This window comes from Brassica napus (assembly GCF_020379485.1).
Source record: "Brassica napus cultivar Da-Ae chromosome C8 unlocalized genomic scaffold, Da-Ae chrC08_Random_1, whole genome shotgun sequence".
NCBI lineage: Eukaryota > Viridiplantae > Streptophyta > Magnoliopsida > Brassicales > Brassicaceae > Brassica > Brassica napus.
The window spans coordinates 50,909-74,488 of NW_026014354.1; the positions used below are offsets into that span (position 1 = coordinate 50,909).

At 45.6% G+C, this 23,580-nt stretch overlaps 3 protein-coding genes and 1 non-coding gene across 4 annotated transcripts; 2 read left to right on the forward strand and 2 right to left on the reverse strand.

Annotated features, from left to right (window-relative positions):
* Positions 1-3,328: 3,328 nt before the first annotated feature.
* On the forward strand, positions 3,329-4,329 carry LOC125595004. Its single transcript, XM_048770991.1, has 3 exons — positions 3,329-3,500; positions 3,560-4,029; positions 4,123-4,329. The coding sequence occupies exons 1-3, from the start codon at positions 3,329-3,331 to the stop codon at positions 4,327-4,329; spliced, it is 849 nt and encodes a 282-aa protein (XP_048626948.1).
* A 6,532-nt stretch (positions 4,330-10,861) lies between these two features.
* Positions 10,862-16,028, reverse strand: LOC125595005. The gene is made up of 11 exons (XM_048770992.1): positions 15,778-16,028; positions 14,993-15,693; positions 14,816-14,951; positions 14,512-14,722; positions 14,176-14,274; positions 13,990-14,050; positions 13,291-13,899; positions 12,143-13,196; positions 11,859-12,025; positions 11,625-11,719; positions 10,862-11,431 (listed from the first exon to the last, which is right to left on the reverse strand). The coding sequence occupies exons 1-11, from the start codon at positions 16,026-16,028 to the stop codon at positions 10,862-10,864; spliced, it is 3,954 nt and encodes a 1,317-aa protein (XP_048626949.1).
* On the reverse strand, positions 16,025-17,224 carry LOC125595006. The gene is made up of 3 exons (XM_048770993.1): positions 17,056-17,224; positions 16,544-16,983; positions 16,025-16,450 (listed from the first exon to the last, which is right to left on the reverse strand). The coding sequence occupies exons 1-3, from the start codon at positions 17,222-17,224 to the stop codon at positions 16,025-16,027; spliced, it is 1,035 nt and encodes a 344-aa protein (XP_048626950.1).
* Positions 16,878-16,984, forward strand: LOC125595008. Its single transcript, XR_007330073.1, has one exon. It is a non-coding gene; the product is annotated as a small nucleolar RNA R71 (small nucleolar RNA).
* Positions 17,225-23,580: the final 6,356 nt, after the last annotated feature.

The following is a 23,580-nucleotide window of genomic DNA, read 5'->3' on the forward strand; positions in this document are numbered from 1 at the left end:
AAGTATGAGCAGAAGCATCACCCTTTATGCAGACAATCCCGGCTTCTCCATCAAAATTTCGGCCAACTCCGACCAATCCCCACCATGGGGGCAATGTCTCATCCTTATAAAGGAGAAGAAGAAAGTCTTACAGGCTCCACTTAATCCTGCGCGACAATGATGTCTGCCCTTAGAGCAATTACTAGGCCCTACATGGTGTTTCTTCCTGATTATCCACTTCTAGGTCATCGGAATCAAGGGTACAACTATAGACCAAACACATGCCCATTGAAGCATGTTTACCACGTGTCTGCATGGGATCAAGGATTTTTGTCCATTCTCCAGGTCATACATCTCCGATCAGGCTGTGAATCCTTTCACACCGAGCGCAAGTACATCTGAGCACTACCGACAAGGAAGTTTGATGGCCCAGACTACGAGCCGAGGTCCTACTCCAAACTCAACGAGGAACTTGATACTACGGTGCAACTCACGAAGTCTTATGAAGAAAACCATGTCATTTCCTGCCTTTAAACATGAAACCAAAAAATAAGGTCGTGGTGCTGTTCCCTTTGCGGTTCGACCTTGATACCTAAACTGTCGTTTGGATCAAGGATCGATCACAAGCAATAGAGATCAAGTCCGATAGTTTCACCGAACACTCTAGTATCTACTTTCGCTGACTAGAGATGCATGGCTCATTCATTCAATATCAAGCAACCTACTACACGGTTAATGAGCAGATTAAACCTAAGATCTAGCAGTAAGTGATCAGGTTAGAGCTAGCATTAAGAGTCGGGATGAACGAAGACACAATAGAGTTGCTTATTTATGTTTAGCCTTGCGATTAACACCCTAGAACACTAGACAAGCTAGCCGACTACTCAGCCATAACACAAGATGAACCAGACATGATAACTGAATAATACTGCATATAAATCCAAAGATAACTCAATAGGGTTCATGATGATCTTCTCTGTCAAGAAGAGGAGCCGTCTCCCTTACAATAGCAATTATTCAACAATAGGTCCAGGACTCTTGCAAAACTAGCGTAGTCCATAAAATAAAGATAAGGATGGCTTTTTATATGGAGGCGCCATCGACTTCAGAGGAGAGAAAAGGTGATTAGGGCAAATCTTTGAAAGATATTGAAACTTCCATAAATGTCGGGAACAATCGTCTGGCTGTTCCTAGTGGGATCAACCTTCAGACTGCTCCGCTCGATTGTTCCGCAGGGTAAGACTCCAATTCTTGCTCCTTTCTTCACGCTTCTTCCTTTGGTTCCTCAGTCTACTCCAGACCTGAAATGACTCTAAAAGGACTAGACTAACTCGATAAAACACTGAAAACAAGTTAGAAAGTATATACACAATGGTGTCAAAAACACCACATATCAATTCCCCCAGACTTAGATCCTTGTTTGGTGTAATGTCCTCTACATCATCCATGTCTTGATCAGGGGGCGGTGCTCGCGGATCGGTGCAAAGGAACTCCGGTCAGGCAAGAGGCGGATGTTCTCGATCGTGCTGAAGTTCGTCCGCTGTGGCTGCGGGAGCTTGCAGTACATCACGTTTCCCTCCTTGTCCGCGAACTTGTAGGTGCACTCGTCGCAGAGGATGTGGCAAGCGATCATATAAGGGGTGTCGATGTACTCGTTCTAATGGTTGACCGCGTTTGAACGGAGATCGATGCCAAAGTACTTGAAGAGAGGAGTGAGTAGGATACCACAGCGATCATTTTTCCCCTCGGACTTGTTTTCGGCTTGCATCAAACAGTCTCGTCGTGTATAGAACATCCATATGAGATGGTACCCAGGGTTAGTGTTAACCGACTGGATTGGGATGTCCCTAGCTCTGCGGATCTCACCCTCAAGCCCCGAGTATAACATTTTCAACTCTCCCTTGGTGACCTTCGAGGTCTGATCATTAGCGAACAAGAGGTTGGAGACCATCTTTGCAATCACCCTTAGAGTAGGGTTTCTGATCTTGGACTGGTACGCCTTTCGGGATGTGAATGTTCCGTTCGCAATGAGGTCCCTGTTGGGGTCAAAAATGGTTATTTCGAAATCAACGGCTATGATTATTTCTTATTCACGGATTTCTCGCAAAACATTCATTGAAAGAAAGATCAGAAGTGAACGAACGAGCGAAATCCCGCACAAAAGCCACTCGCTGGAGAGCTTAACCATCACGCAGGTCAGCTCGCCGGTGAGCTCAACCATCTAGTCGGTCAGATCGCCGGAGAGCTGAACCGACGTGTGGTTATACTCGCCCGGCGAGCTGAACCGTCGTGTGGTTGTGCTCGCTGGCGAGTTCGGCCATCACGCGAGTCGGCTCGCCCGGCGAGCTCGACCTGATCCCGGCCTGTCCGACTTACTTCAACTCCCGTATCTTCCGTATAGCTGTGATATCCGACCTTCGCGACCATATACTTCTCGTTTTGTTTTGATTAAAGTTATTCTCGAAGTTTTATGACTAAAACCGAGAAATCGTATAAACGCCAAAAGGCCTAAGAACGGTCCGCAAGGATCCAAACTGGTCTAGAGGCCCATCCACGCTCTAAGAAGGGATTCGAGCCCATAAAAGTTATGACGGTTTGTCCTAACTCACAGAAATACGATAAATGCTAAGTTTCCAAAGATAAATGTAAAGATTCGAGGATAACTATCAAGATCGACGAAAAATAGAATATTCCCAAAAGAGATAGAATTGGGCCCGAAGGCGAAGGATGGGCCACCGACCTAAAGCGACTATACAAGGAGAGAAGAAGCAGAAGAAAAGGGGATCCGAGAATTTAGACTTAGAGAACTCCTGCTAGCTAAGAGAACTTAGGGCTTAGGTGGTTAGACTAGCACGGCAAGGCTTAGGACGTCTTGGCCGCCTCTTGTCCTGTTGTTCCGATAGTTAGCATATCTCTACTCCTCTCGGAGAAATCTTGTATTCATACTATTCAATATAACGCCTCTGAGCGATTATCTATCTTTTTATCGTTCTAAAGTGATTACGCAGAGAATTCAGACCTTCAAGGAAAAACGGGTTCACTTGGTTTTCCTCCATTATTATTTATTATAAACGACGGTGTGAATTTCAGTTCCCACAGTTTGGCGCTAGAAGGAGGGGCAAGGACGAATTCTCTAACTCAAAAATCACTAAACGATAAAAGACACAAAATATCCGCTCCAGCAGCTAACGATGTCGTTTCTTTCAAGGACCGGGCAACGGCCGATCAGGCTAAACTCCACAACGATCTCCTTGTCGTCGAGCTGACGGTCCAGGACATCGACGTAGCGAGAGTGTTGGTCGACACCGGATGCTCGGCCAATATTATCTACAAAAGCACTCTCGAAAGAATGGAGATCGATCTATGCGCTGTTACGGAAAGACCCAGCTCGATATTCGGACTCTCGGGAGATGCTACTATGACTCTCGGCTCGATCGACCTCGTTGTTAAAGCCGGGAGCGTCATCAAAGTCACGGAATTCTTAGTCATCGACCGCCCAACATCGTACAACGCGATCGTCGGTACTCCATGGCTGAATTCCATGCGAGCGATCCCTTCGACATTCCATCTGTGCCTTTAGTTTCAACCCCTCGTGGAGTCGAAACTATACAAGGAGACTACAGGATGTCGCAAGTATGTTTCGCCGCCGAGTTAAAAAGAAAGAAATTTTCGATCAAAACTTCCCATAAAAAGAAAAAAAAGCTGACACTCGATGAGAACGCCCAGAAACGAGACTCGGAAGTCTTCTGGCAATCTCAAAGGGCCGAAGCCCTAGAAGGGAAGCACGAACCGACTTGCGAACCGGTAATTTCGATCTGCCTCGACGAATCCTCTCCGGAGCGATGCGTCGAGATTGGAGCCAACCTCCGCGAGCCACTAAAGACAGAGCTCATCGCCTGTCTCAAAAAGAACCTCAATGCGTTCGCTTGGGCCGCGGAAGATATGCCAGGGATCGATATCGGCATAACGTATCATGAGCTTAACATCGATCCGACCTACAGACCCGTCAAACAAAAAAGACGAAAGCTAGGACCGGAGAGTGCTACCGTGGTAAATGAGGAAGTCGAAAGACTCCTGAAGGTCGGATCAATAACAGAAGTTAGGTATCCAGACTGGCTCGCTAACCCGGTCGTGGTCAAAAAGAAAAACGGTAAATGGCGAGTATGCGTCGATTTCACCGATCTCAACAAGGCATGTCCAAAGGATTGCTTCCCACTCCCGCACATCGACCTACTGGTCGAAGCAACAGCAGGGAACAAACTCTTATCATTTATGGATGCCTTCTCCGGGTACAATCAGATCATGATGAATCCCGACGATCGTGAGAAAACTCCGTTCATCACCGATTAGGGAACATATTGCTACAAAGTAATGCCTTTCAGTCTCAAGAATGCAGGCGCCACTTACCAGCGACTTGTCAATCGAATTTTCTCCGAACAGCTCAGCAAGACTATGGAGGTATACATCGATGACATGCTCGTAAAGTCTCTTGACGAGCACGACCACGTCTCCCATTTGGAGGAGTGCTTTGCAAGACTTAACACCCACAACATGAAACTAAACCCTGCAAAGTGTAGATTCGCTGTGGCATCAGGAGAATTTCTCGGGTACCTAGTCACGTGTCATGGGATCGAAGCCAATCCTAAGCAGATAAACACGTTAATAGAAATGGTCTCGCAAAAGACGAAACGGGAAATCCAAAGGCTAACCGGAAGAGTCGCGGCCTTGAACCGTTTCATCTCGCGCTCGACGGATAAGTGTCTTCCTTTCTACGACACGCTGAAAGGGAATAAGAAGTTCGAATGGTCGGAGGAATGTGAGAAAGCTTTCCAACAGCTAAAACGTTACCTGGCCACTCCTCCCGTCCTCGCAAAACCAGTGGAGGGAGAACCCTTGTTCCTGTACATCGCAGTCTCCACAACAGCGCTAAGCGGCGTTTTGATTAGAGAGGAATGCGGTGAGCAAAAACCAATCTTCTACATAAGCAAAACGTTACTGGACGCTGAGACCCGGTATCCCCTGATGGAGAAACTAGCATTCGCTGTTGTGACATCGGCAAGGAAACTCCGGCCGTACTTTCAGTCGAATACCATAATAGTCCTCACCACCTTCCCCTACGAACGATCTTGCACAGTCCAAGTCAGTCAGGACGACTCGCAAAATGGGCAATCGAATTAAGCGAGTACGACGTGGAGTACCGCCCAAGAACCTGCGCAAAATCTCAAATACTAGCGGACTTCTTGGTAGAATTGCCCATGGGGGATATGACAAACACGGAACCGGACTCAACCTGGATCCTTCATGTCGACGGATCATCGTCCAAACAAGGATCCGGGATCAGAATCCGGCTCACGTCTCCGACCGGCAAAGTTTTGGAACAGTCGTTCCGATTGGAATTCCATGCGTCGAACAACGAGGCCGAATATGAAGCACACGTCGCAGGATTACGATTAGCCCGTGGGCTTAAGATCCACAACATTCACGCTTACTGTGACTCTCAGTTAGTCGCAAATCAGTACAGCGGAGAATACGAAGCGAGGGACGAAAGAATGGATGCATATCTAAAACTCATACAAGACCTCTCCCAAGACTTCAACCACTTCGGCCTCACTAGGATTCCTCGCTCAGAAAACACTCAGGCGGATGCCTTGTCGCACTCGCATCAAGTTCAGACTCTGGACTAAGACGAGTAATCCCCGTCGAGTTCATCGAACACCCAAGCATCGGACCACCAGTGGTCGCCAATCTGATTCGAGCACAAATCGAAAATGCGGAGGAAGTCGAAGACCCACCAGAAGAAAACGTGGATCAGTCGGAATACGGCTGCGACAGCCCATGGCTAGAGCAAATCCGAGCATACATAATCAACGGAACGCTTCCCACTGAGAAATTGGCGGCCCGAAAAATCAAGACCCAGGCCGCGCGATATGTAACGGTAGAAGGAGAAATCTACAAATGGAGGAGGTTCATTTCGGATCATGTGGGAACCACTCCGGCGGAAGATCTCTTGCCGTAAAAATAAAACGCCATGGTTATTACTGGCCAACTATGATCAAAGATTGTGAGAAGTTCGCACGGAAGTGCGAAAAATGCCAAAGGCACGCGTCGACAATCCATCAACCCGCAGAAGTCCTCTCGTCCATCTCGTCTCCGTATCCCTTCATGCGATGGTCCATGGATATCGTCGGGCCATTACATAATTCGAAGCAGAAGCGCTTCCTCCTGGTCCTCATGGATTTCTTCTCAAAGTGGGTAGAGGCAGATTCCTACGCAAGTATCAAAGACGTACAAGTCGAGAACTTCGTATGGAAGAAGATCATCACCAGACATGGGGTCCCTTACGAAATCGTGACAGACAACGGATCTCAGTTCATCTCTACCCGATTCGAAGCATTTTGCGAGAAGTGGAAGATACGACTGACCAAGTCGACTCCCAGATATCTGCAGTGCAATGGCCAGGCAGAGACCATCAACAAAACCGTCCTCGACGGGTTAAAAAAGCGCTTAGAAGCCAAAAAGGGGCGATGGGTAGAAGAGCTCGAAGGAGTTCTTTGGTTGCATCGTACGACCCCGAGATGGGCTACGGGTGAAACCCCATTCGCCCTCGTTTACGGAACGGAATGTATGATCCCCGCGAAAGAGAATTTCCCGGAGTACGGAGAAGATTCTTCCCCGAACGAGAAGATCATAACAGCGCGATGCTGGACGAACTCGATCTAATTAACGAGCGGCGAATCAAGCTCTCATACGAATCCAAAATTACCAGCACGCCACCGTAAAATACTACAAATCAAACGTTCGCCATCGCAGGTTCAAGGAAGGCGACCTGGTCCTTCGCAAAGTCTTCCAAAATACTGCCGAACGTAACGCAGGAAAACTGGGAAGGTCCATACAAGGTCATAAAGGTAGTCCGACCAGGATCATACCAAATCGCAAACATGCAGGACGTCAAGACCCAAAGAACCTGGAACGCGATGCATCTTAAGAAATACTACCACTAATCGTAAAGTGGATCCAAAGAACTACGAGATGGATTGATCCCCGAAAAAAGGGTACGTAGGCAGCTCGCCCAGCGAGTTCAGCTATCCCCCCATCTTTAAAAGGGGGGGGAGGGAATGGGTACGTATACTCGTATACTCACACAACTTTCAAAAAGTCGATCTTTTCGAAACTTTTTACAAAAAAAAAAAACGCGACGCTACAATCGCTAAGCCCACTATCCGACAAACGGCTAGAACGGCGGTCCAGAACTCGCCTAGAACGCCTGAATTAGCTATCACGCTAAAACCAACAAACCCACGAATGCTCATAAAAAAAGCATCTTTGGTAAAAAGCCTGCAAGAAAAACGCGGCTCAAAACAAAAAAGATTAACTTCTGGCACTGCGAGACGTCGCAACACGCTTGAAGTTACGGTCTTTCCAACATTATGGAAACAACACTCTGGTTTCCAAAATCAACATACCTCTAACGGTAAAATGCCTTTAAAATGGCATCACTTCTTTGTTGCTGATCACAACAAACGAACCCTAACGTCCTAAACAGACTAGCCGCCCTCGAAAGGATAGGCTCTCTTACATCCGACAAGGATACCATAGCGCGCTATACAAGAAAATCCAATTTTGGCCAGCACCTCCAAACGGCCTTTGGAAGTAGCTCGATTCATGCCAAGACAAGTCATATAAGCCGATATCACTTCGCGGACTTTATATCGGTACGAATCAGGTAGAAATCGCAAACAGGCAAAACGAAAGCCGACTTGTCATCGCATAGCCTTAGTCCGAAAGTAAACCTAGGTCTTGCCCTAAACCCAGTCTTACTGGATCCTGACATCTCAATGGCATAATATCGACATCCCGATATGAGATCCCAAAACTTGTCTCTTCACTTAAGTCTATGCGTTTTCACGAGTCCTCGCACAAAGCAAAAGCTGCGCGCTCAACAGACTATGGATACGGTGATCGTCCGGGGGCAAGGAACGAGACGAAAACTCACTCCTTCGCCCTCTAACTTCGAAAAACCCGGAGTTCTCTCGATTTATAATAAGCCGAAAAGGTTTTATAGATTGAGCCAAGCATTATACAAAAAGCCCTAACAAGGGCAGGGATTCGAAGCAACCAACGGCCAGTCCCGAAACATGCAAACTGTGGCCTCACAAACAGGCCAAAACAAAAAATAAAAAAATCCCCGAAAGGAACGTTACCCTAAGCACTCCTCGGAGCACCACCTTCATCCTCAACCGCACAGCCATCGCCTCCCTCGTCCGCTTCGTCGTTTCCTCTCCCGCTCGCAACATCTCCACCTTCTTCAGCCACGGGGCCTTGCCCCTCGGTCTCTCCTAAACAAGGCGTGAGGGTGCACTCGAACTGCAGCTGAGAGAGGATCGAGTCGAAGTCCCCGTCGGAAGCCTTCAACTCCTCCTTGCGAGACAACAGCCTGGCTTCTTCGGAGTCCAGAGTCGGAGCCATGTCGCCTTCGACCAGGTGGATCTCGTTGAGGCTTCCCTCGACCCTCGCCAGAGCCAGGTCCTTCTCAAGGACTACCATGAGGGAATCAAACAGAACAGCCATCCTCGTCAGGCGAGCGTGAAAATCATCCCTCGAAACAACAGTCCTCGACTCTTCTCGGTTCTGAATTTCACGCTGGAGACGACGGACTTCGGAAGCCTTGCTCTTCTTCTCTTTCTTCAGCTTGAACAATGCGCTCGCCGACTTTCCGAGTCCCACTCGAGATCGCTGACCCGAACCTCCAGCTGAGAGAGCTCATCAGCACGAGCAGCTTCAGTAGATTTCAACGTGGCCTCAGCTTCTTTCAGTGCCTCTTGCGATTCATCCAGGCCCCTTGTCAAACGCTCTATCTCTGATCCGCAGTCGCTGAGCATCCCGTCAATCAGGGATACAAACTATACATGAAATAAGGGTCAGGATAATCATAAAACAAGGTGGCTTATGCTGAAAATAGTCAAAACAAACTTTGGCACGATGTTGCGACAAAGGTCCCGAGGGCTCCCCTTTCGCGCCAGCGGTACATCTCCTCTTCTTGACGGTCTCGGTCGCAGCGCCAGTCCTCTTGCGACTTTTGGTCAAAGGAGCAGCACTGGACGCGGAAAGCCCTAGGACGCGGAAAGCCCTAGGACGATCTCCTTCCTATCCAGAGGCGGAGGCATCAACTCCGTCGCCTTCTCCTCCTTAGGAGCTGGGACTGGTGTTGTCGAAGAGCCCAAGGGTTGAGCCGAGACCTCCGGAACTTGAACAGAAACCGTGGCCGATTCTGCGAGGGGCGCGGCATCACCAGGGGACTTGTTTCCTCTAGCCGAGGTTGACATCGCAGGCAAATAAAGGATAGCTGGCACCTCAGGCTGAATCCGACCCCCTTCCTTCCCGGCACTGCGTCTGGACAGTCTCTCTTTGAAAGAAAGAAACCCGGCGACGAAGGTTGGAGTAGCTTCATGCGTGGCCGGAGTCGGAAGTGCCGAGTTGGCCTCACCCATCTCAACGTTGGAGCTTTTCTTTTCACTTGGGGAGGAAGACATTCTTGATAGGTAGTTTTAAGAAAAGAAAATGTGAGAGAAAGAGATGTGTGAAGAATGAGGAGTGGTGAGTTGCTACTTATAAGGATATGAGGGTGATGTGGATTTCCGCAATAAATATTCTTAGCCAAAGATTTCGATTTCTAATTCACATCATTCGCCCGCAAAATCGTCTCCGAGTCTTACGGGCTGGGGGCTAACTGTTGGGGTCAAAAATGGTTATTTCAAAATCAACGGCTATGATTATTTCTTATTCACGGATTTCTCGCAAAACATTCACTGAAAGAAAGAATGGAAGTGAACGAACGAGCGAAATCCCGCACCAAAGCCACTCGCCGGAGAGCTGAACCATCACGCGGGTCAGCTCGCCAGCGAGCTCAACCATCACGTCGGTCAGCTCGCCGGCGAGATGAACCGACGTGTGGTTATACTCGCCTGGCGAGCTCAACCATCGCTCCGGTCAGCTCGCCGGACCGTCGTGTGGTTGCACTCGCCAGGCGAGCTCAACCATCAGCCGTCACGCGAGTCGGCTCGCCCGGCGAGCTCGACCTGATCACGGCCTGTCCGACTTACTTCGACTCCCGTATCTTCCGTATAGCTGTGATATCCGACCTTCGGGACCATATACTTCTCGTTTCGTTTGGATTAAAGTTATTCTCGAAGTTTTATGACTAAAACCGAGAAATCGTATAAACGCCAAAAGGCCTAAGAACGGTCCGCAAGGATCCAAACTGGTCTAGAGGCCCATCCACGCTCTCAGAAGGGATTCAAGCCCATAAAGGTTATGACGGTTTTTCCTAACTCACAGAAATACGATAAATGCTAAGTTTCCAAAGATAATTGTAAAGATTCGAGGATAACTATCAAGATCGACGAAAAATGGAATATTCCCAAAAGAGATAGACTTGGGCCCGAAGGCGAAGGATGGGCCACCGACCTAAAGCGACTATATAAGGAGAGCAGGAGCAGAAGAAAAGGGGATCCAAGAATTTAGACTTAGAGAACTCCCGCTAGCTAAGAGAACTTAGGGCTTAGGTGGTTAGACTAGCACGGCAAGGCTTAGGACGTCTTGGCCGCCTCTTGTCCTGTTGTTCCGATAGTTAGCATATCTCTACTCCTCTCGGAGAAATCTTGTATTCATACTATTCAATAAAATTCCTCTGAGCGATTATCTATCTTTTTATCGTTCTAAAGTAATTACGCAGAGAATTCAGACCTTCAAGGAAAAACGGGTTCACTCGGTTTTCCTCCATTATTATTTATTATAATCGACGGTGTGAATTTTGGTTCCCACAATCCCAAAAACGGTCTGTTGGCGTGAACTTGTTAATGACTGCCACTTCTCTATGCTCGTCTTAGATCTCATAAATCTCATTGAGCTTGTCGAGCGAGAGAGAGCAGAATTTGCCGTCGGCCATGAAAGAGAAGAAACAGTTCTCATACGTTGGCTTGGAGGGATCGTCGTACCCGATGTGAGCCGTAGCGAGCACTTGGCAAACAAGATCCTTGTAGAGTTCATGCGTTCGGTAGCAGAGAGGAGCAATCCTCATGGCGTGGAGTGTTTTGAACACATCAGTGTCGAGACCAAGGGAGACGAGGGTGTCTGCGTGACCGAAACGAGTGGGGAGGATCTCGATGTTGAGGAGTGAGTTGTACCGTTTCGCAGACTCCTTGTCCCATCCCTCGCAGTTGAAGTCGAGGAGCGTCGGGTCGTCGATATTGATTGGCTGACCCTCTTGGTCCTTGCGCGGCCATGGGTATGAAGCCGGAGCATTGTGGTTCGGAGGCGGCACATAGTTCTCGCGGGTGATTTTCGGGGTTTTAACCGACTTTTGCTTGGTCCGTGGAGGCATCTTGTTCGATTGAGAGAGGAGGACCTCAAAGACAGAATTGAACTCGAAAACCCAAAGAGTTAGAACCAAAATCTTGACAATCGATTGATAGGTTTAAGATTTTGACTTTAGGTTTTATCTCTAGGGAGAGGGAGTGTGCGGCGATTTTGAGCTAAGTGGGGGAGTGGAGTGGGTTGCCTTTAATAGGAAAACCCTAACCGCTTCCCCTTCTCTCCTTTTTTATTTTATTTTATATATATATATTTTTTTGGGGTCGAAGACTTACCTGAAGGAGCGGCTGTTCTTCAGCGAGAACAGTCTGCAGATTGCTCCTCCTGGAAGCTTCAGTTTTCTTTTTCCTAGAACAAATTTCAAAACAAACTACAGAAAAATTTGGAAAGAAAAACATATTTACACTTACCAGTGGGTTGCCTTCCACCAAGCGTTCGATTTAAGTCATTAGCTTGACTTTGGGTAGCCAATTAGGCTGTGGAGTGATCGCATAGGGGAATTTCTTCACCTTCTGCGATTATTGTTTCAGCAAGGTATGGCTTAAGACGCTGTCCATTAACAACGAACTCTCCCCCATTAGGATCCATCAACACAATTGCTCCGTATGGTCGGACCTCCTTGTTGGTAGACGGGCCTGACCATCTGGACTTCAGCTTCCCAGGGAACAACTTCAGCCTGGAGTTGAAAAGCAGGACCTTATCGTTTGGTTCGAAGCTTCAGCTAATGATCCGCTTGTCATGATATGCCGTGGTCTTTTCCTTGTAGATTTTTGTGCTCTCATAAGCCAGGTGCCTGATCTCTTCGAGCTCGTGAATCTGGATGGACCGCCTCTCCTTGGCTGATTTGATATCAAAGTTGAGCAGTTTGACAGCCCATGCCGCCTTGTACTCAAGCTCCACTGGGAGATGACACACCTTGCCATAGACCAGGTGATATGGAGTGGTCCCGAGTGGCGTCTTGTACGCTGTTCTGTATGCCCATAGTGCATCATCTAATTTGAGAGACCAATCCTTTCGTGTAGTTCCGACTGTTTTCTGTAGGATGCTCTTGATCTCTCTATTAAACACTTCCACTTGGCCACTCGTATGCGGATGATATGCGGTTGCAACCTTATGCTTGACACCGTTCTTCTTCAAGAGGCCTTGGAAAACCTTGTTGATAAAGTGGGTGCCTCCATCGCTTATGACCACTCTAGGTACTCCAAACCATGGAAAGATTATGGTTTTGAACATCTTGGTCACAACACGCGCGTCATTAGTAGGGCTGGCGATTGCTTCTACCCACTTTGAGACATAGTCCACCACGACTAGAATGTACTCGTTCTTGTACGAAGGTGGGAATGGTCCCATGAAATCAATTCCCCAACAGTTGAAAACCTCAATCTCAAGTATGAAATTCTGAGGCATCTTGTTTCTCTTGCTGATGTTCCCCGGTCTTTGGCAGGAATTGCACTTGGAGATGAAAGCTTGAGCATCACGGAACATTGTGGGCCACCAGAAGCCGGCTTGCAAGACCTTGGAGACGGTCTTGAATGCCGCAAAGTGTCCAGCATAAGAAGAACCGTGGCAATGATGCAGGATCTCTGGAATCTGAGCTTCGGGAACACATCGTCGGAAAACTCCATCCTTGCAGTGTCGATAAAGGAACGGTTCATCCCAAAAGTAGAGTTTTGCATCCCTCGGGAATTTTTTCTTCTTATTCCCAGTAAACTCAACTGGTTCCTTCTCTGCAGCTAAGAAATTAGCTATCTCAGCAAACCAAGGTAGGTGGGAATATCTGTTCTTGATAGCAGCAACAAATTGTTCCTGGTCTATGGAGCAATCTACGGGAGAATCCGAGGAACAGTCTGCGGAACAATCAGCAGAACAGTCTGTGGCAAGGGTGTCCAGTCTGTTCTCGACATACAGACCAATTGCGTAGACTTGTTCTTTGGGGGAAACTGTCGTCGAGAGCAGTTTCTTCGTCGATCTTCATTCTTGACAGATGATCTGCGACTCCATTTTCAATCCCCTTCTTATCCTTGATCTCAAGATCGAATTCCTGGAGCAGGAGGATCCATCGGAGCAAGCGCGGTTTGGCGTCTTTCTTGGTCAGCAAGTATCTCAGAGCCACGTGATCCTTGTGCACTATCACTTTAGAACCTACTAGATAGGACCTAAATTTTTCGAAGGCGTAGACAATGGCTAAAATCTCTTTCTCGGTTGTGGCATATCTGCATTGGGCGTCATCCATAGTCATGCTCGCGTAGTAAATCACATGCAGTTTCTTATCTTTCTGCTGTCCCAACACTGCCCCCACTGCGAAATCACTCGCATCTGTCATGATCTCGAAAGGTAAGTCCCAGTCTGGAGGCTGGACAACTGGTGCACTGAACAAGGTTCCTTTTATGGTATGGAATGCATTCAAGCAATCAGTATCAAACTCGAACTTGGTATCCTTGCATAGCAGTCTGTGAGTTGTCTTGCGATCATTGAGAAGTCCTTGATGAACCTCCTGTAAAAACCGGCGTGCCCTAAGAAACTCCTGATTCCCTTGACTGATGTTGGTGGCTACAAGCTCATCATCACCTCAATCTTTTCCTTGTCAACCTCGACCCCCTTCTTAGAGATCTTGTGACCGAGAACAATTCCATCCTTGACCATGAAGTGACACTTCTCCCAGTTTAGCACCAGATCTTTCTCCTCGCATCACTGCAACACCCTGCACAAGTTTTTCAAACAAACAGAAAAGGAGCTTCCATAGACACTAAAGTCATCCATGAAAACTTCCATTATGTCCTCAATCAGATCAGTAAAAATAGACATCATGCAACGTTGAAAGGTCACATGAGCATTGCTCAAGCTGAATGTCATTCTCCTGTAGGCAAACATGCCGTATGGGCATGTGAACGTCGTCTTCTCCTGATCATCTGGGTGGATAGGGATCTGAAAGAAACCTGAATAACAATCTAAAAAGCAATAGTATGGGTGGTTAGCCAACATTTCAAGCATTTGATCAATGAAAGGGAGTGGAAAGTGATCCTTGCGAGTCGCAGCATTCAATTTGCGAAAATCAATGCACATTCAATGTCTAGTTATAGTTCGAGTAGGGATCAATCCATTCTTTTCATTTGTTATGACAGTTATGCCACCTTTCTTAAGAACTACATGAACATGGCTGACCCAATTGCTATCTGAGATGGCGTAGATCACACCAGCCTCTAGAAGTTTCATTATCTCTTTCTTTACAACATCCTTCAGATTCGGATTTAACCTCCTCTGATGTTCTATAGAAGTCATTGATTCATTTTCTAGGTGTATTCTATGCATGCACATATCAGGTGGGATACCATGAATGTCAGCTAGAGAATATCCTAATGCCTTACGATACTTTCTAAGATCACACAAAAGTTTAGCAATTTCCTCATTGTTCAATTCAGAGTTCATAATAACAGGATAGGTGGAATTTGGTCCTAAGAGTGCGTACCTGAGCCCCGTAGGGAGGGATTTAAGCACGATCTTTGGAGCTTTCAATTCGGTCCATGGATCGTCGAGTTGCATGTTCGGCTTTGTAGCGCTTTTCGAAGTGGCTGCTCCCGTTGCACTGCTCTGATTGCTCTCGTCTTTCTCCCCAGACTTAGATAGGTGAAAAGCTTTTCCATGCTTTTGGCAGAGTCAAGCATCTTGTTGTAGCCATCCGCGTCCACGCTCATGACGTTGTGCTCGGTCTCAGATCGGATCAGGGCTAGTTCGAGTGGATCATTGGTCAAGATTTCCTCAATCATTCCTTCTTGAGGGAATAACGCTTGATCTTCATCCTCAACTGTGTAACTCTGCGCGTCCAGCATTGGTTTCTTCAGCAATTTGTTCATCTCGAACTTCATCGCAATGTCACCTAGGTGAAGATCAATCCTTCCTTGTCGAACATCAATGATCGCACCAGCTGTGCACAAGAAAGGATGACCCATGATGAGTGGATCTCTCGGTTCCTCTTCAACCTCCAGTACGACAAAATCTGTTGGAACAAAGGTGTTGCCCACTCGGACATGGAGATCTTCCAGAATACCCACCGGTGACTTGACTGATCTGTCGGCGAACACCAGGGAGATTCTCGTCGGTTTGAAATCTGTGAAGCCCAGTCGTTTTGCCACGGAGTAAGGCATGAGATTGACGCTAGAACCCAGATTGCATAAAGAACAAGCGAATACTGTTTTCCCAATTTGTATCGAGAGAACAAACTTGCTTGGATCATCCAATTTCTTAATCGGCCCGTTCTGAAGTATCGCAGTGCACTCCTTTGAAACCATCAATAGCTCACTGTCCCCGGTAATCTTGTCAGAGATCAAACCTTTCGTCAAACTGCGCCTATAAGGCATCATCTGGATCGCATCCATAAGAGGTAACTTGATAGTTAGATCCTCTAGTATCTTTTTACACTTTGTCTCCTACCGATCCTTGCGAGATGTCTTTGCTGGAACAGGGTATGGAACCTTAGGGGTGTATTCGCGCGAAGGAACAGGCTCAACAGGTGTAGCGACAGGGGTTGGATCAGTCTCAGCAGACTGTTCCGGTTCCTCGTCAGATAAAGGGGGTGCTTCAGATCGTGGTTGCTCACCCTCCTTTAGCTTTCCACCGCTGACAACTTCTTGGGGACTGCGTCCGGTAGTCTTCTTCTGCTCCTTAGTGCTATGGCACTTCATTCCTTAGGGTTCTTATCGGTCTTTCCAGGTTGAGTACCTTGCTGCCTCTTGACTCTCCCGGCTGTCTGCGCGATCTGCACGTCCATCTGACGCATATGGCTGGCTACATTATCGTATTTGGTACTTAAGTCATTAAACATTTGGTTCATCCTAGAGTTGATGTCCGTGGTGATTTGATTTAACGCTTTCCCATGAATTTGTTGACCCTGGAGCAACTGCTGCATGATCGTCGCTAGACCCTTCATCTCGTCTTGCGGAGCAATCGCTGGCGAAGGAGCGGTTTGTTGAGCAGTCTGCTGTTTTTGGTTCTGGAACTGGTTGTGCTGCGCCTTGCTAAGGACATATGTTCTTCCCTGGTACGGTTTCTGATAGCCACTGTTCTGTCCTTGACTGTTCTGCGCGTTGTCAACCGGTTTGTCAGTCTTTGGATACGCAAAGAGGTGAGGAATGTTCCTAACGTTGGGGATCGGGTGGTAGTTCTTGTACTGTCATCCTTGTCCATTGACGTAGCTCACTTCTTGCTGATCATCGATGGTATTGCCCCCTTCAGGTGTGGCGTCTGAAACATTGTTCTCTGATGCAGTTTCTTCCTCCATTATGAACACTTGGCTCTGATTACCCTTCAACAGCTGATCACCCTTGGCCACGAGGTTGTCTATGCTGTTTACGCTTTTGGAGCGGTCATTCTCCTTGTTCTTGTTGAGGGAGCTGGACGCCATATTTTCGATCAGTGCGAATGCGCCTAGTGTTGTTTGGGTTATGAAATCTCCATTGCTCGAGGAATCAAGAGCATTGCGAAACTCATAGCTCACTCCATCATAGAACACTTCTAGTATGTAATCATCCTCAAACCCATGGTGAGGGCATTCCCTTCGGTACTCCTTGTACCGCTCCCAAGCATCATAGAAGGGCTCGTCGGTTTTTTGCTTAAAATTGGAGATTTTATGCCTCAGAGCTGTGGTTTTCGTCTTTGTGTAGAAGTGGCTTTAAAACGCTGGTCTGACTACTTCCCATGTAGTAATTGTACCAGTCGGGAGAGAGGCTAGCCAGCGAGATGCTTTCCCATCCAAAGAGAATGGGAACAACGTGCATTTGACATAGTCTGGTGGCACTCCATTCGCACGAGAGAAGTTGCAAACTCTCTCAAAGTTCTCGATGTGGTCCAAAGGGATTTCAGCCGCGAGACCATTGAACATTTTTTTATGCACCAGGCCGATCAAAGCAGGCTTGATCTCATAATCATGTCGGGTGTAGGTAGGGGGTTGATGGCGGAGCGAGTGGTAGGGAAGTTCCACAGAAGGTTCCGCTCTCCGATGGGAGCGCCTTGTTGCTCAACTTGCTGAGTAGCGAGTTCGGCAGCTGTTTCGCGAGCAGCTTCTTGTGCGTTGATGGTCTGTTGCATCTGCTGCATATGTTGTTGCATGAGTGCCAGTGCAGCAGTGAGATCATTCTGGCCTCCTAGATCATCCATTGTGATTTTAGTAGGCCGGTGTTGTTGACGGTTCTGTCTTTCTAATCTTGCGAGCTCTTAGTTTTAGCTAAATTGAAAACTTATAAGAATAAAGTGTTGACTGGTCCTCTGGATTGAATCCCAAATACTACAATTACCACTGTTAACTTGACAGTAGGAAAGGTTCAGTTTTAGTGTACCAAGTTTTGGCGCTGTTGCGACGGGGACCATATATTTTACCCTTGTTTTTCAGTTCTATATTTAGTCTAAGACATCTAACTTGCTTTTCTTTCTTTGTTTCAGCCAATGATCCAGGTGCATGACCAGTAGACATACTCGGAGCAACGCACAAGGACCATTGTTCACGCTAAGTAACTTGCATTCCCTTTGCTTTAGAATCACCTAGGATTGGTTCGACAATCTTTTATACTACAACATTTGATTAGGAGCCTTGAAAACTCCTAACATCAGTTATCAATCGACAGTCCTTCATCTCCTCGACAGCTTCCTCTTGCGAGGCAAACTGATCACTCTTCAATAAAATGGGCATAACTTCTGCTACATGATGCTGATTGACCTCAAACAGGTGGCACTGGAAAGCTAACTCAAAGCTCTATCTTGTATCAGATGATGGGCTCAATCTAACGGTGGGAAGACCTCCATCCATAGCTAGACATCTGACACGTCCGTGCAGCGCTACACTCAAAAGGCTCCAAAGGACACCAAAATCACCACATTCCTCCAAATCGTCCCTGAACCTGTAAATACTCTATATAGTAGTAAATATATATTAAAACACTTATAGACCATGGCTAAAAGTGGGTAAAATCCATAGTCTATCACGTTGATACCCAATAAGAAACCCTAGATTGGCTTATATTTAATATTGAATTTTAATTATCTGAATCATTTACTCTACTTGCACGTCACCACTTAATTCAAATCCCCACTTTAATGCTTAAGCTAAGTGCAATCCGGTTTTAAATATGGTATGAACTAAGAAATAATTAGCTAATGCAATAAAGTAATGATCTTCCTTTCTCAATATGAAGCAAGAGGACTCATGGGGCTAGGCATTTGATCTTGGGTGATGTAGATCCAATCTAAGGATGGCAAGCTATCAATCAAACACTTTCCTTATGCCTAGACACTAAGCTAAACAAGCTCTATCTCTAGATGAATGTTCTTTTGGTAAAGCAACTCAAGTATCTAATCTCTTAGGTTGAATGTTACTAAAGCAAACATGGAGAACAAGTCCAATAGCAATCTTAACTCCTTTAGCAACCAATCTCTTAGGTAAAGCAAGCTAAAAGCATTGAAGAGTTGGTTCAGGCATTTCATCATACACCTTGTGGGCAGGAAATGCCTAGAGATCTATTTTAGTATGATCAAGACTAAAATAGTTGGTTCATGCATTTCATCATACACCTTGTTGGCAGAAAATGCCTAGAGATCTATTTTAGTATGATCAAGACTAAAATAGCATTGAGAACCCTCAACAATCAAGGAAACAAGTAAATCTAACACTAAACACCCTAGATCTTCCCTAATCACCCTTAATCACCCTAGCCCATGAATCCAAGATTAGTATACTCACTAATAGACATGAATAACCCCAAAACCATGGATGATTCAAGGTTAAACATGATTAGAGAGCAAGATAATCAAGCAAAGATAAGAAATTATGATCAAGATTAGATCTTTTTCCCAAAAGTGGCTTTTAATTAGATAGAAAACAAGATAAATCTTAATTTAGGTTTAGAGAGTATTTATAGGACTCCTAAAAACCTAGTGGGGATCAAAAACAAGTCTGAGAAGGTCCAGCAAAACATGAAAAATCCACCAAATATAGATCTTGCGCGCGGGTTTGTTACCCCGCTTTAGTGGGTCGCTCCAGCTTCACAGCGGGTTCGCCACCTCGCTTCGGGACGTCGCTCTGGCTTCCTTCGCACTTCATGGATTTGGCGCGCGATGTACCCACCTCGCTCCGTCTTGGTCGCTCCGGTTCTCGAAAGTTGTCGACGGGATGTTGGGTCCAGAGCGGATACGCTACCTCGCTGCGAGAGGTCGCTCTGGTACAGAGCGGGTATGCTACCTCGCTGCAAGAGGTCGCTCTGGTACAGAGCGGGTGTCATACCTCGCTCCAGTGGGTCGCTCTACACTTCACTCGTCCAGAGCAGGTGCATCACCTCGCTCCAGTAGGTCGCTCCAGCTCCTCTACTCGCCAAGATGATCATTTTCTACTCCTTACGAGCCCAAATGTCTCCAAATACCTCCAAAACCTCTAAGGGATGCTCCAACACCTAATAAAGACTTAAGTATGAAATATGAAACTTAAAGATGCCTAGATTTAATCTAGATGATCAAAATGTGCAAGAATGAATGACTAAAACAATGCAAATATGCAAGATATCAACTCCCCCACACTAGTCCTTTACTTGTCCACAAGTAAACTTTCAAGAGTTAGAGGAAGAGAGGTTTGAAGGTGGGATGTCATAGCCACAAGAAACACTTCCTAGCACTCAATTTAACATCCTAAAGAAATATAGCAAATAACATGAGCAAACTCTCTTATTATACTCTAGCTTCTCTAGGTCTATCCATACTCTTATGCCTCTACACAAGTTGCACTACTCATCAACTAACAAGTTCTTTAAACCAGCTCTCACATTGATTCACACACACACACAAGGTGAATTCTCACAAATGGGCACATGATCTCAATCATTTGGCTAGGTAAGCAATTGTCTAATATGAATGAAGAGAATGATTCAATTGTTGTCATTTTAAGGTGGCAATCACTCAAGAATCAAGGAGCTTGATCATTATGCAAAATATATCTAAGACTATGAGCAATTCATGCATACATGGATCCATCCTCATCATTCTACCCCATTCCTAAGTTATTACAAATTCTACACCCTTTTCATTCATCCCATAACCCAAATGAAAACACTCACATTACTCACCCAATGAACAACATTCTTTTCTTAAGACTCAACCACTAAGGACCTCTTATTCACTTTTCACATTTCTAAGCTCTAACACTTTTTATTATCCCTTCCCCACTATCTTATTGAATCTTTCTTTTTTTTTTTTTAGAGGGGGAAGGTCTCAAACAATACAATCAAGAGCTTTCTTATTTTTCTATTCTAGGTCCCTAGGGCTTTTCTTTCCCATGACAATCTTTTGTTCATCAATCTCAACTTTATCAGTTGCCAAACCCAAGATATAAACCTTTAAGGAACAAAGACCCCACTCACCATCCTAGAAGCTAGCTCAAATGATGACCCTATGCTAGCAAGGGATGAGAACAAATCCATGTCGCTCCCAATACTTTCAAGATTTTGCACATGACAAACTGTCAAAAGAGGCCTCACTCATGCAAATAAATGTAGGCTTCAAAGAATGGCTAGGGTTCAAGGGTAAGGAAGCGCCATTTGGGTTAACAAAAAGTGGTACAATGGGGAAAGATAACCCAAATGTGTATGAGACCCATGATCAAGTATGCAAATGCCCATATGCAAGAGATATTAAGTTCATTCAAGCCAAGTTCAGATTGTAGCTAATCTTAAGAACAATGCCAATATCAAGCAAGCAAACAAGTTTCAATAAGAGTTTTCAAGGCTCGAAGCATGCGAGCCTTTCAAAAGATGCTTAAGCTACTTGATATGTTTAACTAGGGTGTCAAATTCAGTGCAAACCAGTGTTCTATACAAGGAAATATCAATCAGCTGCTCCATATGCAAGTGAATGCATCCTATATGCTCTAGACTCAATCTTAAGAATGCAAGTGATGCAACTACATGATTCAAAAATTTGAAATTTTTTTGGTTTTTCTATGCATATATGTATCCAATGCAATGCAAGAGACTCAAAATTATCAAAGCAAACATGATCAAATACTTGGTACCTCCCCCACACTTAAATCACACAGTCTCTGTGTGAGTAAGGGAGAGATACCCAAAGGAAAGCAATATGCAAAGATAAACTGGTATATACAATGGAAAGGTTGGAGGGTACCTCAAGCGGAGAGTGGAGGAGGAGGATCCTTCCCACTTTCAAGAGTGATGGTGAGGATTTGAGAGAGAGGCTCTTGAAGCTTGATTGGATCATTCTGGAGCTGAGGAGTGATGATGGCCCTTGCACTTGAAAATGGCTTAGACCTTCCTTGCACTTGATTTGTACTCAATGGCCCCATCCTTAAGCTTCATTGGGTGGAGAGTGAGAGTGTGAGGAGTCTTATCAAGAGGTGGAGGATGAGGTTCTTTCACAATCTTCCTCTTGTCATGAGCAGCCTTTGTGGCTCTACTCACCTCCTCCCTTTTAGCACTTTCCAAGTGCTCATCACACAGCTCTTTAGAGGACTCTCCAGCAAGACCTTCTTTCTCAATACCAACCCCTTCATCCTTGGTATTCTCAATAGAGGATTCTCCACAAATGATTGTTCCACAATACTCAGCATTCATCTTTGGGGATTGTAGTTGATAGGAGACAGCTTTGTTCACATTTAGGAGTGTGACCTTCTTGTTGGCAAATTCTATGCAAGCTTCCACTGTTGTGAGGAATGGAGTGCCAAGGATCAATGGGACTCTCTTCTCAGTTGCCATCTTCAGAACAGTGAGGTCTATAGGAATGGTGCATGCTCCAATCTTCAAAGGGAAGTCCTTGATGAGACCAATAGGGGTTGTAGAAGAGGAATCTCCAAACTGTAGGGAAGATGTGTTTGGCTCCATGCTCTCAATCCCTAGACTCTTCATCATCTCCATTGAGATCACAATCACACTTGCACCAGAATCAATAAGAGCATCATCAAAAGTGAGCTTACCAAGGTAGCAAGGCAAGGTGAACATCCCTTGAAACTCAAGCTTAGGGAGGGACTTTGGAGGGATTGGTGGATCAATCTTCAGAATGGAGATGTCCAAAAGCTCGGCCACTTCAGCTTGGTGGTCTAGAATGTCCTTGATGAGCATCATCTGGACATGAGCTTCACGCATACCCGAGATTTCTGGAAGCTTGACCCCAACATCACTAAGATCTTTCCTGAACTTGGAGAGCACCTTCTTCTGAGCTTTGGTGAGAACTCTTGGGGGAAAAGGAGCTTATCATAGTGTGATAGCTCAATCTTAGTGGCTTCCTCTAGCTTTACCTAAGAGATTAGTTGCTAAAGGAGTTAAGATTGCTATTGGACTTGTTCTCCATGTTTGTGTTAGTAACATTCAACCTAAGAGATTAGATGCTTGAGTTACTTTACCAAAAACATTCATGGCAACCGCGCCAATTTGATGTTAGGAGTTTTTAAGGCTCCTAATCAAATGTTGTAGTAAAAAAATTGTCGAACCAATCCTAGGTGATTCTAAAGCAAAGGGAATGCAAGTTCATGCTTAAGCTAAGTGCAATCCGGTTTAAAAGATCGTATGAACTAAGAACTAATAAGCTAATGCAATAAAGTAATGATCTTTCTTTCTCAATATGAAGCAAGAGGACTCATGGGGCTAGGCATTTGATCTTGGGTGATGTAGATCCAATATAAGGGTGACAAGCTATCAATCAAACACTCCTTATGCCTAGACACTAAGCCAAACAAGCTCTATCTCTAGATGAATGTTCTTTTGGTAAAGCAACTCAAGCATCTAATCTCTTAGGTTGAATGTTACTAAAGCAAACATGGAGAACAAGTCCAATAGCAATCTTAACTCCTTTAGCAACTAATCTCTTAGGTAAAGCAAGCTAAAAGCATTGAAGAGTTGGTTCAGACATTTCATCATACACCTTGTGGGCAGAAAATGCCTAGAGATCTATTTAGTATGATCAAGACTAAAATAGCATTGACAACCCTCAACAAGCAAGAAAACAATTAAATCTAACACTAAACACCCTAGATCTTCTCTAAGCACCCTTAATCACCCTTGCCCATGAATCCAAGATTAGTCTACTCACTAATAGACATGAATAACCCCAAAACATGGATGATTCAAGGTTTAAACATGATTAGAGAGCAAGATAATCAAGCAAAGAAAAGAAATTATGATCAAGATTAGATATTTTTCCCAAAAGTGGCTTTTGATTAGATAGAAAACAAGATAAGTCCTAATTTAGGTT

Bases quoted from the DNA above. Each gene is read 5' to 3' on its own strand.
- LOC125595004 (XM_048770991.1), top strand. From the start codon at position 3,329: ATGGAGATCGATCTATGCGCTGTTACGGAAAGACCCAGCTCGATATTC. The intron at 3,501-3,559 runs GTACTCCATGGC...CTGTGCCTTTAG, and splicing joins ATCGTACAACGCGATCGTCG to TTTCAACCCCTCGTGGAGTC. The intron at 4,030-4,122 runs GTAAATGAGGAA...GTGGTCAAAAAG, and splicing joins GACCGGAGAGTGCTACCGTG to AAAAACGGTAAATGGCGAGT.
- LOC125595006 (XM_048770993.1), bottom strand. From the start codon at position 17,224: ATGTTCAATGGTCTCGCGGCTGAAATCCCTTTGGACCACATCGAGAAC. The intron at 16,984-17,055 runs GTACAATTACTA...CGAAAACCACAG, and splicing joins GCTAGCCTCTCTCCCGACTG to CTCTGAGGCATAAAATCTCC. The intron at 16,451-16,543 runs GTGAGCTACGTC...GCGTATCCAAAG, and splicing joins CCATCGATGATCAGCAAGAA to ACTGACAAACCGGTTGACAA.
- LOC125595005 (XM_048770992.1), bottom strand. From the start codon at position 16,028: ATGAAGTGCCATAGCACTAAGGAGCAGAAGAAGACTACCGGACGCAGT. The intron at 14,051-14,175 runs GTGACCTTTCAA...AAACTTGTGCAG, and splicing joins TCAGCTTGAGCAATGCTCAT to GGTGTTGCAGTGATGCGAGG. The intron at 13,197-13,290 runs GTTTCCCCCAAA...ATTGTTCCGCAG, and splicing joins AGAAACTGCTCTCGACGACA to ACTGTTCCTCGGATTCTCCC.